This window comes from Centropristis striata, chromosome 14 (assembly GCF_030273125.1).
Source record: "Centropristis striata isolate RG_2023a ecotype Rhode Island chromosome 14, C.striata_1.0, whole genome shotgun sequence".
Taxonomy (NCBI): Eukaryota; Metazoa; Chordata; class Actinopteri; order Perciformes; family Serranidae; genus Centropristis; species Centropristis striata.
Window position 1 is genome coordinate 29,554,917 of NC_081530.1, and position 17,388 is coordinate 29,572,304.

At 42.1% G+C, this 17,388-nt stretch overlaps 2 protein-coding genes across 2 annotated transcripts; both read left to right on the forward strand.

Moving 5' to 3' along the window:
• Nucleotides 1–11,935: 11,935 nt before the first annotated feature.
• LOC131985243 (fer3-like protein) lies at nucleotides 11,936–14,042 on the forward strand. The gene has a single exon (XM_059350283.1). It carries the CDS (start codon nucleotides 13,165–13,167, stop codon nucleotides 13,612–13,614), a length of 450 nt encoding a protein of 149 aa, XP_059206266.1. The 5' UTR covers nucleotides 11,936–13,164; the 3' UTR covers nucleotides 13,615–14,042.
• Nucleotides 14,043–15,491: 1,449 nt separating this feature from the next.
• On the forward strand, nucleotides 15,492–17,049 carry twist1a (twist family bHLH transcription factor 1a). The gene is made up of 2 exons (XM_059350282.1): nucleotides 15,492–16,197; nucleotides 16,611–17,049. Exon 1 carries the CDS (start codon nucleotides 15,619–15,621, stop codon nucleotides 16,168–16,170), a length of 552 nt encoding a protein of 183 aa, XP_059206265.1. The 5' UTR covers nucleotides 15,492–15,618; the 3' UTR covers nucleotides 16,171–16,197; nucleotides 16,611–17,049.
• The last annotated feature ends 339 nt before the right edge of the window (nucleotides 17,050–17,388 follow it).

Sequence of the window (17,388 nt, forward strand, 5' to 3'; positions counted from 1 at the left end):
GATATCACTTTCACGTCAGTATAGGAAAAGTGAAGCTGCAGCCATTAGCCAGTTAGCTTAGCTTAGCATGAAGACTGGAAATAGCTCACCGGGGTGTATGCAACAATTTGCTGTTTTTTGGGGGTTGTCTTCTGCACCGACTTTCTGGAATCTCTGCTGGCCTAATCTCTATCTCAGCTTTTTAATGTATCTGCATTGATATGCCAATATTGTTCTTAAAGGTATACCATGCAGACTTTTCTATAAATTAATCTATAAACTCAAGCAAAAGTTATCCCTCTCAATCCCTTTTATGACCCACAGACCCTGCCCTTTGCCTTTATGTTCTCTTTTCTTTTCATTTAGCTGTGTATGAGACGTTTGTGGGCGTCAACTTGCGGGCACAAAGCTACAAAAATAGCAGACGTAGTGCCCAAAAAAAAGAAGAAAGAAAAAGCTTGTTCAATTACAAGAATAAATTTGGGGTTTGCTTTCACTATCGTTGAGCTGGGCACAAGGGGCCAAATTTCAGTATTGTGTTTACTAATAGTGACAATTTCTGCATAGTATGTCTTTAACAATGCCTCACACCCAATGCTTAAAGCATTAGGTAATTGCATCATTTTAACCATTGATAGAGATATAATTAAAAAACGATATAGCCTTTATACATTTATATTAGAATGTGGCTCTAAAATGAGATTTGAACTTTTGATTAACTAAATTATTATGTTGTTGTTATATATTATATATGATTATAAAGTATGACAAAACCCTGCCCCCCCCCCCCAGTAGAACACACACACAAAATAAACATATTTGAGCCTTCAGTAGAAGTATACTCACTCCATTTAAAGCTTTTTGACAATAGACAGTACTTGTGATCACATGGTCATTACAGATCACTCCCAGCGTGCTCTGAATGACGTGAAATTGTGCAACCGTCATAGTTTCAACTGTACAAATAAACAAAACACTTAAAACTTGTTATCTTAAACTAAAGAGACTTAAAAACAGTGATCTAAAAAGTTTAAATGGACTTTAAATGTCCTCCGATGACCCCCCCACCCAGGCCTTTACCATTGCCTGAACTCAACCCCCAGCTCATGTGCACCTCTCCTGCACCTGTACCCCCTCCCTCCATCACCACTCATTTATCTTGTCATTCCTCCTATCACTCCCTCACGCCTCCTCCCCCTCTCTCCTGCTTTCTCTCTTCCTCCTACTTGTCTCTCTGAGTTATCGGCGGCGGTGTGCAGTTCACACACATTCCACTTCTGACACCCCCACCCCTCCACCCCCCTCCTGCCACTGGACTCTCATATCTAGGTATGGTCGTTTATCTTCATGATCCTCCGATGGAGAGAAGAAGAAGAGGGAGGGAGAGAAAGAGAGAGATGAGACAATAGGAGGAGTGTTGTTTTTGTTGTGCGGGCCAGACTATCTTTTCATACACCTCCGTCTGTCTCTCCTGGAGTGGTCTCTGCTTTGTGTGTGTGTGTGTGTGTGTGTGTGTGTGTGTGTGTGTGTGTGTGTGTGTGTGTGTGTGTGTGTGTAGATTAGCTGTGTGTGTGTCTATCTCCTGTGTCAAAGTTTCCAGGCCTGGCGGCTCCTACATGAAAGAGCCCCTGAAGTCTTTATGGAGAACAAACGGCTCCCTGACGCAATGCTCCAGGTTCAGGACACACACACAACGACCCATGCCACACACTCACTGGCTCACTCACTCATTCACTCATGCAGACACACCACATCCACAACCCACAATCCACAAATCCCCATCTTTGCACACCCCCGTTGGCCAGGCCTAATTAGTTATGTGGTCGGCACTCTGCTCTATCCCAGAGCCCCAAATGGCAGCAGGTCATAAAACCTTAAGTGTTCCACCAGTCAGAGCTGCGCAACTGTGGCCATATATTCTCCAGCACGGTTCAGCCAGAGCTGACTCGTATCAAGGCCCATCTCTCACAGGCCTACTGACATCCATGAAATCCCTTTATGGCATTTTCAAAGGCATTTCTAAGAGATTTTTGGCACTTCTGCTTTGCATCTCTGTTTTTATGCTCCCTCAGGTAGGCAGATAGCCGAGCTCACACAGAGTCAGACGGGCTCAAGCATTTAACTCTTTCCCAAGGGATCAATGTGCACACACGTGTATACAACAGCACATGCACACACACCATTAACCCCAAAAGTAAACATTTCTTTTGCTCTGTGAGTTGGATTCCCATAGTTAGTTTGTTTCCTTGGTACCCGACACCCACCGCCCCGCCCTCAGTAACCCTGACGACGACAGACTGATGTTTCTTGTGACACTATTTTTACTCAAGGGAATTGTGTGTGTTTGTGCAATTTAAAACACAGCAAACAAAATTACATATATTTGTTGGCCAACCTGGAAGTTAGAATCACCATGGGGCCCATTGAGAGTTCACCGATGGAATTGTTGCATTGGATTTTGGATCACAAAGTTTATTAGAAAATAATCTCTGTTGCAAACACAAGTTTCTGATGGTTACGTGTTTTGTACAGCAGGATACTCCTCACAAATTACCACCACTTTTATGATATTTGAAGCGTTAATGCAGCCTACAGAAATAAAAAGCTAACGTTATACTATAGACTGCACCACAGTCACAGTGTGAACGTCACAGCTGTTGTTGACAAGCTAACCAGCGGTTTTGACAAGCTAGCATAACCTAATAAGTTGTTTATTAACTTGATCTACAATCTACAAGTGTTTACAAAAGCACTGAAAAACACTAGAGACTAAGGCAGACTAGTGAGAGAGTTCCCGTCTGTGTCCGGCGTGATGGCGTTTTATGTCCCCGACAACCACTTGACTCTTATTTAGCCATTTGTTAGCAACCGCCTTTTTAAGGATGCGTAAAAACTTCAAAATTAACAAGTGGGGGGATTTACTAACATATTTTATGACAACAAAACGCAAACATCTCTTAGGCTTGCGTTAACCACAGACCTTTTTTCAGGCATCTAACCAAAAACCCATTCAAAATCACTAAAATGCTTACTTACTTCCCGGTTAAAGAACTCATTCCTGTGGTGCCATATTAGCCTTTGAGATTAGGACGATTTGGTCATCTGACCTCATCTTCTGTGTGTGACCCATTCTACAGGTGGACAGACGACAACCTCAAATACAAAAAAGGATGCTGTGTAAAACACTAATAAAAACAGAAAGAATCCAATTAAAAAGAATGTATACATTACGAAAAAAAGTTTCCCAGGTTGAGCATTAGATATCTTGTTTCAGTACTTTATTCTGTTGGATGTAGGTCACAAAGGAAATTGTAAAATTGCAAATTTTTGCATTTTGTCTTGTTACACTTTTCACTGCGTCCCAACTTTTATGTAATCTGGGTTAAAGGAATGTATCTACATAAATAAAAGCTTTCGATACTGTCCTATAGATGCGCTTGTGCATAATTTTTGAAAATAAAGCAATTTTTAAACATTTTTGTAGTGTATGCTAGAAGAGAAGGATTTGTTGTCCCACCAGCTCAGAGATCAGATGTTGTTGCAAGCGGCCACATTAGAAGGTGGAGTGAAGAGCTGGTGATCATAGAGTGGGGGAGGCATAATATTTCTCTCCTGAAAGTCATTCATTGCGTTGCACCTGGTTGTTCATATGGAAAGTGAAAAAACTAGCTTTGTAAAGAATGAAAAAAGACAGATGAATTCAAACCCGCTGACTCACTCACCTTCACACAGCTGGCTAATCACTGCATGAACTGGGTGTGAATGTCGAATTGCCGGTTTTAGAGACTTACATAAATTGTTGGGAAAGGCCCCCCGTATTCCAGCATGAGAAAGGTGTGTGTTGGGACATTTGTGGGCGTCAACTTGCGGGCACAAAGCTACAAAAATAGCAGATGTAGTGCCCAAAAAAAGAAGAAAGAAAAAGCTTGTTCAAATACAACAATAAATTTGGGGTTTGCTTTCACTTTTGTTGAGCTGGACACAAGGGGTCAAATTTCAGTATTGTGTTTACAAATAGTGACAATTTCTGCATAGTATGTCTTAACAATGCCTCACACCCAGTGCTTAAAGCATTAATTAATTGCATCATTTTAACCATTGATAGAGATATAATTAAAAACTATATAGCCTTTACAAATGTATATTAGAATGTGGTTCTAAAATGAGATTTGAACTTTTGATGAACTAACTTATTATGTTCGCAGTCCATGGCCTAGAGGTTAGGAATCGGGCTTGGGTGAGTTCCAGGAGATTTTCAACCATTCGATAAACAGATCTGATGAATCATACCAGTGCTTTGACTATGAAGCTACAGCCAGCAGTGGATCAGTGGTTGTGTTTTCAGAGCAAGTTGTTTGTCAGCAGGACTATGGAAAAACTACTGGCTCGGTTTTCATGAAACTTGGTTGAGGGGTGTGGCATGGGTAAAGAAATAAGTTTTGAGATTTTGGCATGGATCACATCCGATTAATTTTTCACTGTGTTAACATTGCTATTTGAGCCATTTGTGCTGCAATTATGTGATGTTGGAATTATCAAAAATATTATATAAATATCTCCCTATTAGTTTTCATGGTGGTGCAGCTCTGTTGTTTCCCATGAAAATACTAGAAATAGCTATAAACATGTTGTTTAAATGCTCTGAGAAAATAAGTACAAATACAACAACAACTGCTCAAATGAATCAATTGCTTAATAGAATTACTAGAAATGCTTTTCTCGGGAACTAAATGTGATACAGATAATTCATCACATGTTGATGATACTGACATATTCACATTATTCATGTCTAGATATATAACATTCATTTAGAGTTATTTCCCCCATCCCTTTATTTATTTTGCACACAGAAACATTGCAATTCATAATTTTATCAGTTCACTTCAGTTGAGTTTTCACACTATCTTCTGTCTGCCTATTTGTATTTGTGTGTCTGTGTGTCTGTGTGTGTGTGTGTGTGTGTGTGTGTGTGTGTGTGTGTGAGTGAGTGAGTGAGTGCCCTTCCCTGCCCTGTCCACCCAGTCCAGGGAGATTAATAGGGCTCAGTGTAATCAGGAGGTAATGGGGAGGCTCATGGGCGTCTAGACAGTGTTCCCACCAAACTGTAACTCCTACACCAAAACACTGAGGAAAGGACAAAAGGTACAATAAAGATTTTTTTAAAGTTTTAATCTTTTACTGTATGCAGCTATTATGATAGTAACATCATCCACAGAGACAGAACTAAAATTGAAAGAATGAGGCCAAATCATCAGAGCATACACACCAATGTGAAAGTGAGCACAGTGATTTACTGTGGAACAACAAGCTAATGTAAAAAAATGTATTTTTATCACTCCTTATACCTTTTGCATATAAATCGAGAACAGAAATGTGGAGAAGAGTAATGAGTGGAGGGGTAAGAAGAGGAACACACGCAGCATATCATCAGACTTTCAGCCACAACCTCCCAAAACCACAGAAAAATAAATAAGCCAAAAGCGGAGAAAAAAATGTATGCGTCTGGAAAAAATGATCTCATGTTTAGTCATGTAGCTTTACAGGACAATACCCAGGACACAAGTAAATATTTTATTATTATATTTTTATGACAACCTTGTCGAACCGCAGAGCTGAAGGTACAAATAGGCAAAGAGAGAGAGAGAGAGAGAGAAGGAAAAAAAGTAAGAGATGAAGAGAAAGTGAAACGTGGGTGGCCAAAGTGCCGATGACGGTGTGTACGTTAGAGCTGATTGCTGGAAAAGCACTTATAGTCATTGACATGAAGATGAAAGAAACACCCCTGATCAGTGAACCGTCCTCTGACTCTGGCAGGCAGGGTCATTTTAATTTACTAAAGACTACATATGACAAATATGTTTAACATAAAAAGAAAGACACACCATTTTAGTTTTCCTCAGTGAGTTTAAAGATCAGTGCTTAAGACAGCATCTCTCACTTAAGGCGACTCTTTTCCCTTTTCCACTAAATGAGCTCTGGCTCTTTAATACCACTTTTTGACCAATGCAAACCTAGTTAGTTCTAGTCATAGTGCTGGAGCTGGTTGGCAAGTTGAACCAACTTGCTTCTCAGAACCTGTTTTCATTTCCACAAGCTAGAGAGCCACGTCATTACGTCACTGTAAATGTCTGCATCTCTGCATACATCTCCGCTCTCTGCAAGCATAATAACAACAATGGCGGACTACATGGTCTCTTTACATATGTTGCTCCTGGCTTTGCGAACCTACATTGGCATCCAAACACAACTGGTACAACACATTCGTGCTGCTCGTTTTGTATGCTATGGACGACGATTACAGCGTAAGATGTTGAAGTTAGCCTCTGTTGTAAGCTAACGCTAGCCCGCTAACACTAGCCCGCGAACACTAACCCATATCACTCACATTGCAATTAAACAACTAAAACACAATAAAATGAATGATACGCGTTTTAGTTGGTCTTGTTGGTCAAGATAATTCCGGCCCAGTCCCTGATGTAAGTGGTTTATGGTTCAAGACCAGCAAAGAGTTGGTGCCACTCTGGAACCAGTTTTCCTTGCTGAGAGCCGGTTTGTTGGCTGTCGAAATGTAAAGAACTGGTTTAGAGATTAGGCACCAGCTCTGAACCAGCCCTTGATGTGCCTTGGTGGAAAAGGTGTAACTGGTCTCATTCAGGATTCTTGGATCCTTGGTGCTTTCTAGCCAACCAGCTCACATTTATACCAGTTTTGAGCAGAAACATTGTAATCAAGGATGTGGCGTCAACAGAGGGTGTTTCACAATGCATAACACAAGTAGCAATTCATTTTTTGTACCCCATAAATGCATTGAGGAACTGTTATTGATATAAAGATGTAGAAGAATACTATGTGCAAGACTCCATCCTCTCATTCCAACTTATATATTTTGACACACTCACCTTAGTTTACACTTCAGGTCAAGGAAATCTTGCTGTTTTTTGGCTGCTGTGAGCCAATTTTTTGTGTTTGAACCGATGTAATTTAGCCAAAATGTTACAAAGGTGTTTAAAATAAGTTGTGCCATCTTGAATGGGACCAGTTCTGTGTTGGTGGAAAGGGGGAATTTCTGGTGATTGGTGTCATATTTATGTAATTGATTGCGAGAGGAAATTTACTGAGACACCATCATGGGGATGCTGTGAGTACTTCCAGAGTGTTTTTCCTCTGGTCCTGTCCATATTTTCTAACTCACCTCTGTTCTTGAGCAGATCTGGAGTGGAAAAAAGTCTGGAACAATCAGTCTTAATCTGTCTTGAACAGTTATATGTAAACATATTTTACATAAACAATCTCAGAGTAAAGATGAAAAACATTGTTTTAACAGATTATGATTTACACCAGATAAATACACCTTTATGGCATCAGGACAAATATCATCATCATCATCATCATCATCATCATCATCAAAAAGTGGCATCGGTCTCCTCAGCATTTCAGGCTTCTCAGCATGCACTGGCATTCAAAATATGACTGTTAAAACAAATGAAACATGGCACCCTTAAAATACACAGAAAAGACTGGGTGACCTTCTTTCAGAAAATAAACACAGACATTACTCAGACTGCAGAAGGGGGGCTGGGTGGGTGTGAGCTGAGGCAAGGTGCTGACATGGGTGACGGTGGGTGGGGGAGCCTTGCAATGAGGTTTTAGAGGAGGTGGGGGGGCAGTGGAGAGGGAGAGCTAAGAGGTTTGAGCGGTTGGATTAAGAGAAGGAGGGTAATTTAGAAAGGAGGAGCTGAGGGCATGCAGCGGTTTGGGGAGTGGGAGGTTTAGGTTTGGAGAAGGAGGGGGAGCAGGGAGATATATGATGTGGTATTGGGGTTCAGCCAGCTTCCACACACACAAGCATGAACCCTACCTTTCGCTGGCCACCCTGCCGTGTAAACACAACACAAAGAGCTGTTGGTTTAAGCCAATCGGAGTGCAGGATATAGAGGAAGTGGGACAAGTGAACCAATGAGTCAGCTTCAGGGTGGGGAGAGAGAAGGAAATAAAGGCCAAGAGAGTCCCAGTGACACAATGAAGAAGAGACAGATAGGTCAGGAGTTAAACTCATCTCCTTTACTCCCCCTGCTTCCCACTGACTCCCTGCCTCTCAAATGTTCAACTCCAAATGTGTTTTGTTGGCAAGAACCTGATAAAGGACAGTATTGCCATTGCCAGTTTTACACAAGCTTTAATGCAAATAGTAAGTCTGTAGCTCTATACACAGTCACTATACAACTATATTAATCTGCTCTTTGTTAGACCTTTGTCACACCAGTCTTTCTCCACTCATGTTTTGCAAAACAGAGAGGGAGTGAAGGATGTACAATATATATGTTTAATCAATGAGTGGGCAGAAGCAACTGAGGGAAAATTGAGGAGGACACAGTGTTAAGGAGAGAGAATGAGAAAGAAAGAAACCGAATGAGAGAGAAGTTTCTAGTTTCAGATTTACAGTGGTGGTGGGAGAGATTTGGCTGTGCTCTTACAGCACACTGAGGACAGAGCCAGAGGAGGAGTAAAAAAGACAGATTTACATGGTGAGAACAGCTCTGGCTGCTCTGCAGCAGCACACTGGACACATACTGTTCTCCAGTGATCTCTATATTTAAAAAATCTTGTAAATGATAACTGTTTCAGTGTGAAAACACAATGCTTACTTATTCAAAGTCCACACTCTTTTTCCACACTCAATCATCATGTGAAATTAGTGAAATCATTTTTCCCAACACACATTCTATTCAAGCCTCCTACTCTGGCCTTATGATGATATATGGACAAAATATCCAGGGGGGTTTAGTGTCGAGATGACTGTTCTGCTATGTGCAGTAAAATAATGGCTATACAATTTATGGATTGAGCTGCTAGGTTGTGTTTGGATATAAAAATGAATATAACAACCTGTCTTGAGCAAAAATGTGCAGCATTTATTATCCACACAAACGTCATAGCCTCTAATGCTTGACACATCCACAAGGGTTGCGGACACAAAAGTGTCAGCACGGCTAAAGTCACAGCACACCATCAGATATGACCCACATGAGGGTCTTTTCACTTGTCCGTCAGATGGTCAGTGGGTCCATGGACAGTAATGCATGTAGCCATCTTGACATCATCCATTGTTTGTTTAGGGGCCTCATGTTTGGCTTTTTGGCCGTTACCATCTTGGGTTTCAGCCATCGCCATCTTTGTTTCTTGGAGCATGAAGTGACAATATTTGGACGGGGGGTGGTGCTAAGATGTCAGCTAGCACCAGCTGGCTAGCTTGGTTAGCAAGGTGCAAAAATGAACAGCCAGCAGATTCCTTGGTGTATCCGTGAATGCTGAACATTTTTATGTTAGTTAGCTTTTCAGAACTGAAAACATGCTGTGAAATGGTCCAAGTTCTAGGAAGAAAACACACCGTGTCATGGTAGTGACTTGTGTAGCCCATACCTAAAGTATTCCATGCTTTATTTCCTATTCTACTCTAAATGTGACTATAATTCACAAAATGAACGTGATGGTGTATCGAAGAAGACTTGAAATTAGTGATTGAGACCATACACATTCGGAAAATGCTTACTGAAGTAATAAATCAAGCAAGAAGTAGAGTCATTTTCTCACAGACTCTCTGCAATCTGACAGTGGAGTCGCCCCCTGCTGGCCATTAGAAAAAATGCAGGTTTAAGGCACCTGTCACCATTGACTTCACTTGGCAGGCCCACCAGTTGCTGTTTGGGTCCTTCTGAAAAATATTGGATGGCTTGCTACAACATTTTGTAGAGACATCCTCCTGAGAGGATGAATTGTATTAACTTTGATGAATACCTGAATTTCCATCTAGCGCCATTATCAAAGGTTTATTTGCCTATTTTTAATGTTGGCAAAATACCTGCAGAATGCTAAATGAAGATGGTAAACACGGTGAGCATTGTTCCTGTTAAACATCAGCATGTTAGCAGTGTTAGTGTGAGCATTTTACCATGCTGTTGTTGGCATTTAGCTCAAAGCAGCGCTCGTTCTGAGTGGATTTTCATAGAGCTTGGCATGACCGTAGACTCTGAGTCTTGTTCTTAGGTGACTTAAATCCACTTAACTGTGTTGAACATTGACTTACCAACATTTTGGTTTCACACTGAGGTTGTTGTGTCAAACATTCACTATTTACTTCCACAAACATTTAGTCACACCACAAACTGTCATTAATTTCACTCTGTGTAACCAATAATAACATAGCAGAGCAGGAGAGGGGCCATTATGAGTCCGTCCTGTGTGTTTCCATTCTGACAAAACTGGGATAAACCCCTGTAGGTGTGTGTGTGTGTGTGTGTGTGTGTGTGTGTGTGTAGCTGTGTGTTTGTGTGCCTCTTTTGGGGTTTTACTCCTTATTTAAGACCAATATTTACCCAGCAGCCCCAGGGTGAGATTACCTCATATTCTCCCGCCCAGCTGTGCTTTCTCAGCGTTTCCCCGACAACCGGCGGAATGTCCCATCATGTTTATCTGCCTGCCGGGAAAACAGAGAGAGAGAGAGGAAGAAGAGGCAGTGGAGGGAGATGGAGAAGATACACTTAGGTTGGAGTGTGTATACAAGACAAACACTCTAATGCTGGTGTATATGGAATAATCACACAGGAATGCATAAGACACCGAGCTGATATCAGAGCGTCTTCTCACTGCAGGAGTAGTATCAACATGCTACTGAGAGTTCATTAAAACTTCTGCTCAGCAGCCGCCAAGTTCAATTTACCTGCCCTGACTTTATAAGCAGAATGTAAACACTTAATTCATCGTTTATAACACATTATAATGTTGTAAGCAAATATTAAGGCATTTCTAAAGCATTCATATCAGACAGAGTGCTGCAGGAATTAGTCTAAAACCTAGAAATTAATTTGCATTTTTTGCTCTTCTTGTTCCCTTATCTCAGTGTTTATGAAGTCTTTTGAATATTTTTTTGGTAAGATGCCTGAATAAGGCCTTTGGTTAAATAGAAGTTTAAAGATTTTCACACAATGGCGATGCTAACAAGTGGTTAAATGAGACCACAGAAGTTAAAGAATAAGAAGAATAAATATCTTCAGTGTAGTGGTGGTGACGTTGTGGGCTGCAGTTTGTTTATTGGCTAACACTCTTTTTACTTCTGGGGATTGCATTTAAGTTTAAAAAATCATAAAAGTGGTGTTCATCTGCGAAGATTATTTTACTATCAAAATATGTAACATGAACTTCTATTTGCTGCTGATCTTATTTCTGCACTAATCTAAACGTAATCCCATTGGCTTTTGGTCAGCAAAAATACTACTCTTCATAAATTACATATGATTATATATGATTACAACTACAGTTTGTGAAAAAATGCTAATCTGTTTATACTCCAATAATGTGTGCTTCAAATGAGGAGTTCTAGTTGTTTATTAATAAACACTTAAGAATGATCTTATGCGTGTCTGCAACCATGGTATAATGAGTCATAAACCTTTTTTTTCCCTAAACGCTTCTTTTAAATGTTAAGTACTATTGATTAAAACTGTATTACCAAACTTGTTAAACAATGTTAACAAGGTGATCTAACATCACAAAAGGCAACCAAAACAACTATGCCCATTTAAACTGCCCAATGAACAAAAACTTCAGCTGAAATCTCTGCAAAGCTCCAGAGGTACTGTTCTGGGATCGACCATAACCTCTGACCTCCCAGAAGAGAGAAACCAAAGGAGAACTTATCCCTGTGGATCAGTCGATTTTACAGTATTAATATGAGCAGTTAGCTAGTTATTCCACTTCTGTTTAGCTGATGTTAGAATTTTCCATGCCACTGGAGCAATTCGTCATCATGAGTGGGCTTTAAAAACCTCCACACTAGCTGAATTCAGAAACTTTTATAACAGTCTCTCCTCCTTAGACCACAATAGTTGAGTTGCCCTTGAGTAAGTTATCTAACCCCAATAGACTAAAAGTCTGGAGACTGTAGTGTTTTGGACAAAAACCTGTGTTTATGTATGAAATGCAAACCTTTCTTGCTGCCTATTTAATTATTAGTCAAATCACTGTTTGTGTTCTTAGTCAAACTACCTGATTCAAGTATTATAAAATTACATTCAAAAACACTTTTATTGGGTAAAACAAGAAGGAAATTGTAGTTGGCAAGTGCAGTTGGTGTTCCCCCACATAACCTCAACACTTTAAATAATCTCTGTCTCTGAAAGGACTACCAACACTTTGATTGTCTCTCTGCAGGTCAGCTGCTGCAAAATGTGCTGTATACTGCGAGCAACTGAGATAGACACAACATATTACTTTCACCCAAAATTGCCTCTTGCGCATCATATATAAATCATATATCATTTTTTGTCATTACTGGTTTTCAGAGAAGCGTGAGCAGTGGGTGACTGAGTTCATAAAGTTAGTCTCAGTAAAAGCAAATTGTATTTAGGTCAAACTTAAATGATCTGGCTCAACGTCTTTATCACCACTATCATCATCAACAGCAACAACAACAAGAAGTTTGGTCTCAGTAATGCAGAGCTCTTTATACTCTCTCCAGAGACATGAAGCGCACAGTTACACCAGTGGCTCTTTCAGCAGTCCCCGCTGTGTGGACTCTGTCCTGCCATGGGAACGGACAGTTATTTGCTTTAATTTGCAACAGAAAAGTGTGGTGTATAGTGACTGTTAGGGAATGTTCTATTTGGTCTTCTCTCGGCCTGTTTAAGTGATAAAAGTGTCATTATTTAGCCTCTGAAGCAGAGGGAGAGTGCAAACAAGACTGTATGACCCTCTGTCAAGAGCCTCCGTTCTTCAGAAGCTCATTAAAGGGCCTCCAGGAGGACAAGCACATCAATTGGCAGGGCCCTCCAGCTTCCTCTTGGTCTTTTTAAGCCCTCGGATCCTCGGATTCGACCCACTCAGCGGCCAACTAACGTTAGAAATGGATTCAATTTAGAGGTAGAGGGGACATGAAAGATGTGGCGCTGTGAGGAGGCAGAGGCGACTTATTAAAACAGCAGGAAAGGCCCTTGGACATGAGCCAAATAGGATCTCACCCTGTTGTGCTCTGACCGGATTTGGAGAAATTTGGATTTACTTGTTGAGATGCTCTCCTGCTTTGGTCTCTGTGTCTGGTGAATAAGGATCTGTTTTTGCGCTTGACTGGATAGCAGACATATAAAAGTGACATATTTGCTGAGAGACTGCTGTTTGGCACTGAATGTGGAGATGCAGGACCACTTAGTAGACTCCACGTTGATAGATTTTGTGAATGACATGAACCTGATGAAGTGCACATTGGGACCAAAGCAGCAGCTGGATGATGATGATACGTCCAGCCTGAGCAACCAGACGCGGCTGAGCGACTCACCCTGGAGCGACCTGAGCCCCGTGGAGCTCTGCACCGAGCACCTGGTGATGGCCGCACCGAGGTGCTACAGCCGCGGGGCGCACGGGCATCACAGTAAGTCCAAACGGAGGAGGATCATCACCGTGGTGCAGCGGCAGGCGGCCAACGTGCGGGAGAGGAAGCGGATGTTCAGCCTGAACGAGGCGTTTGACGAACTGAGGAGGAAAGTGCCCACATTCGCCTACGAGAAGAGACTGTCCCGCATCGACACGCTGCGTCTGGCCATCGTCTACATCTCCTTCATGACGGACCTGCTGGAGAACACCTGAGTCAGCAATGTGAACCTCATGGACACTGGATTGAGTTGAAACGGTTGAACTGATGGACTGTTGTAAAGAATATCTCATCTTTATTCAGCCTGTGATATGAGGACATTTCTAAAATATGTCTTTTTTTTTCTTAAAAAAAAAAACAAGCTCTCAGAAAGTATAAGACATAATAATATTTTGTCAATTACATGAATTATCAGACTAGACCTAAACAAGCCAAGATCACCTCCTCCAAATATTTGTTTTAATATATGTGACTTATTGCTGCTTTAAAATAAATATATATACGATCATAATTTATGTTTTTAACTCATGCTGGATTAATGCCCTGACATATTCATGACCTAAATGTATTTATTTTTAGTATAACAAGGCTGCATCCAATATTATTTGTAAAGTGTTAATGTTTAAAGGAGTGACATTTAATAGATTTTTAATATATATATCAAATATATTTAATTAATATATACATACTATGTATAGCCTATATTTTAGGGAGGTTTCTGTGGGAGCTTCAGGTGTTATTTCAGCACCTTGGAGAGCGGCACAGCCTCACCTGGCCTGCAGCAGGTGTGGCTGAGAACAAAGCCAGCTTTTATCGACTCCTAAAAGTCTTATCAGCCGTGTCATGAGCAAATGTGTTAGGAGTCAGTTCATTTGAATCGCAAATCCAGGGGTGACGCTGGATGTTATCTTTAGCACTGAGGTGTAAATTGAGGCAGCTCCAGGTCCGAGAGGCGCTTGTGGCGGTTTCTCCCAATTAAAAAGGGACCAGACCGGGCCTGCTGTGGACCTCCTCGTGTGTCATCCTCCCTGTGGATAATTCACACCACGGACCACCTCCAAAAGTTGCCAGATCTAGTTTCAGCCACATGTAGAGGTGTCTCTGCTGGATTGTGATATAATAGCGTTGTAGGCCCCAGAGCTGGGTGGTCATGTGTGCGTGTTTAGACTCTGTGCGTGCGAGTCTTTCCTTTCTCTCTCTCTCTCTCTCCCTTTCTCTCCCCAGTCCATCTTTATCACCTCCAGTGTTTGCATTGCGCTCCAGCCCGTACACCGCCTTCAGCGACCCTGCTGTGAGCACGGATCCGCCCTGAGAGCTCCCTGGGACGGCCGGTCTTTTAAACCTGAGCCGCGGTGTCCAGATCCCTGCGGGAGTCAGACCCAGTTAAGCGCATACCTCAACGCGGGGCCGCTGACGGGAAAATAAACACCTCGGTCTGCTTATACGAGCCGAGACCTCCTGCTGTGACAACCTCCTGTGTTTCAGTAGGGCTGATATTTTTCACCGCCACTGCTCCCATCTCAGGCAGCGTCTAGACCTGGACAGGGAGACTCGAGGCCTACAGACGTGGAGGAATTAATATTATCTTCTTTGATTTATTTGCAAAAGGGGAAAAGTTAAAGGAAGTCTGTGTATACCTGGCAACTACTAAAAAACTGTATGGAAAAAGTTCAAAAAATGAGTCTTAAAATAAAATAATTTCCTCAATGCTGATAAAAAAAATAGACCTTAAACAGATTGTTGCTCTGCTTAATTTAATCAATATTATGCTTTTGTGTCAGAAATACATTTAGGTGAGAAGGGGAAAATAATTCATCCCTAAAAGAGAGAATCTACACCTATGAGTCAATAACACCGCGCCCTCCTACACCCCCTTTCGCAATCTTGTGTAAATGAGCCTTAAGGAGTCCTAAACACCATTTCTGATATTATAGCAACTCTCCTTCCCCTGCAGTATTATGTTACACCCCTCCTCACCCAATCACAGCACTCCCCAAAATCCTCCTGCCCGCTCCCCGCTATAAGAGCCCCGGTCGTCCCAGTCTGGCAGACACCTCTCCCTCTCCGTGGCGCATGAGATTTACCGTAATAGCAGCTCACGCCCCTTTGCAGGCCACACTTCTTATTACCTGTCGTGTTTGTTGATGTTGTCGCCACTTCACTGAATTAAGGTCAGGGGTTATTACGCTCCTACAGACCAAGTAGAAAAGTTTTGAAAGATGCGAGAAGAGGACTCCTCCCCAATGGACAGTGCGGGGAACAGCGAGGAGGAGACCGACCGTCAGCTGCCGCGGAGAGGCGCGAGGAAGCGGCGGGCGACCCGGAGGCGCTCGGACGAGGATGAGGACGAGGGAGACATGGAGAGTCCCGGCAAGAAGAAATGCAGGAAGAGCTGCGACGGAGGCGGTGGAGGCAGCGCGGGGAGCGGAGACAGCGAAACCGGCAGCAGCAGCCCCGCGCCCTCCTTCGATGACCTGCACACGCAGCGCGTGATGGCCAACATCCGCGAGCGGCAACGGACGCAATCCCTCAACGAGGCGTTCACGTCGTTACGTAAGATCATTCCCACCCTCCCGTCGGACAAACTCAGCAAGATCCAGACGCTGAAGCTGGCGGCCCGGTACATCGACTTCCTGTGCCAAGTTCTGCAGAGCGACGAGCTGGACGCGCGGGGGACTAGCTGCAGCTACGTGGCGCACGAGCGTCTGAGCTACGCGTTCTCGGTCTGGAGAATGGGGGGCTCCTGGTCCTTGTCTACGACGTCCCACTAGCAGAGCAGCTGGTGATGCTACAGCACGGTAAGATTTTCACTTTTCATGCTAAGAAACAAACTGTGCCAAAATATTCCCATGCGCATTTTACGCACAACCACTACATAAAAATCCAAGTATTATTACAGTTAAAATGTTCCAATTGGCATACCTTTCATCATCTTCATGAATGCTTTTGTTTCATTTCGTAATGAAAGGGGTGTAGGTCCCTGTAGACTGTACAAAAATATTACTCACATTTTTTGTAAGAAAGCCACAACATTTCACCATCCAACTTAGCTACTATTTATAATAAGGGGAAAATGTGCTGAGAACATCGATGTCATTACAGTGTTTACCCACATGTTGCACTGCTCCAAATGAAGCCCATAATAACATTAATCTCACAATCTTTAAATGATGCATTTTTATTTAATCAAAATAATGTTGTATTTTTGCAGACAATCCAGACTGGAGTGGATCAGGCCGAACCTTCAGAAAGACTGAAACAGGCTAAACACAGCTGAGGAGGCCAGCCGCTGTGCGTTCAGGCCTCAGAGGAGAGTGGGCTCTTCATATGTCCCGTTGCAAGGACTGTGATGTTTGCAAGGGAGCACTTAGGACAGACAGGACGGATATGAAGGGAAGAAAGACCACTGTGACTATGATTGTTGTAAAAACACTCTGAAGAACTGCTCTGTTTTGATGAGAGAAAAATTCCACATTCCCTGTGACAATCTTTCACAGCAAATGAAGTATTTGTATTTATTTTTCTACACAGGCTCGAAATTCCTTTTCCCCACTCAAATAAAAGTTATTTATTTTTGGGATATCACAAAATGCTGAATGGATCGGGAGTCTGCGCATTTTGAGTGTTGTAAATATTTGGTAGTATCTTGAATAAAGCAAAGAAAGTATCATTCTTACCTCTCAATTGTCTGGATATTCATTATAGACTCAAACCTAAGCTCCATAACAAAAGGTTGAATTGAAAAATAATAAACCGACACACAAAAAATGTTCTAAATACCTGACATTTTTTGAAACAAACTCATTTCCCATATCGTCTCAGTACTTTGGGCCTATGTAGAAAGTTTATTTTCATTGGTTGTTGCTGAATCCCCAGTTAACTAAACCACAGTGGAGGGGGCAAAAGAAAACATCTCATACCCGTGGCTTATTCTGTAGTGATTTCTTGAGCTCGGGGATCTGGGGAAGCCATAATTAGCTGGTGGTCTG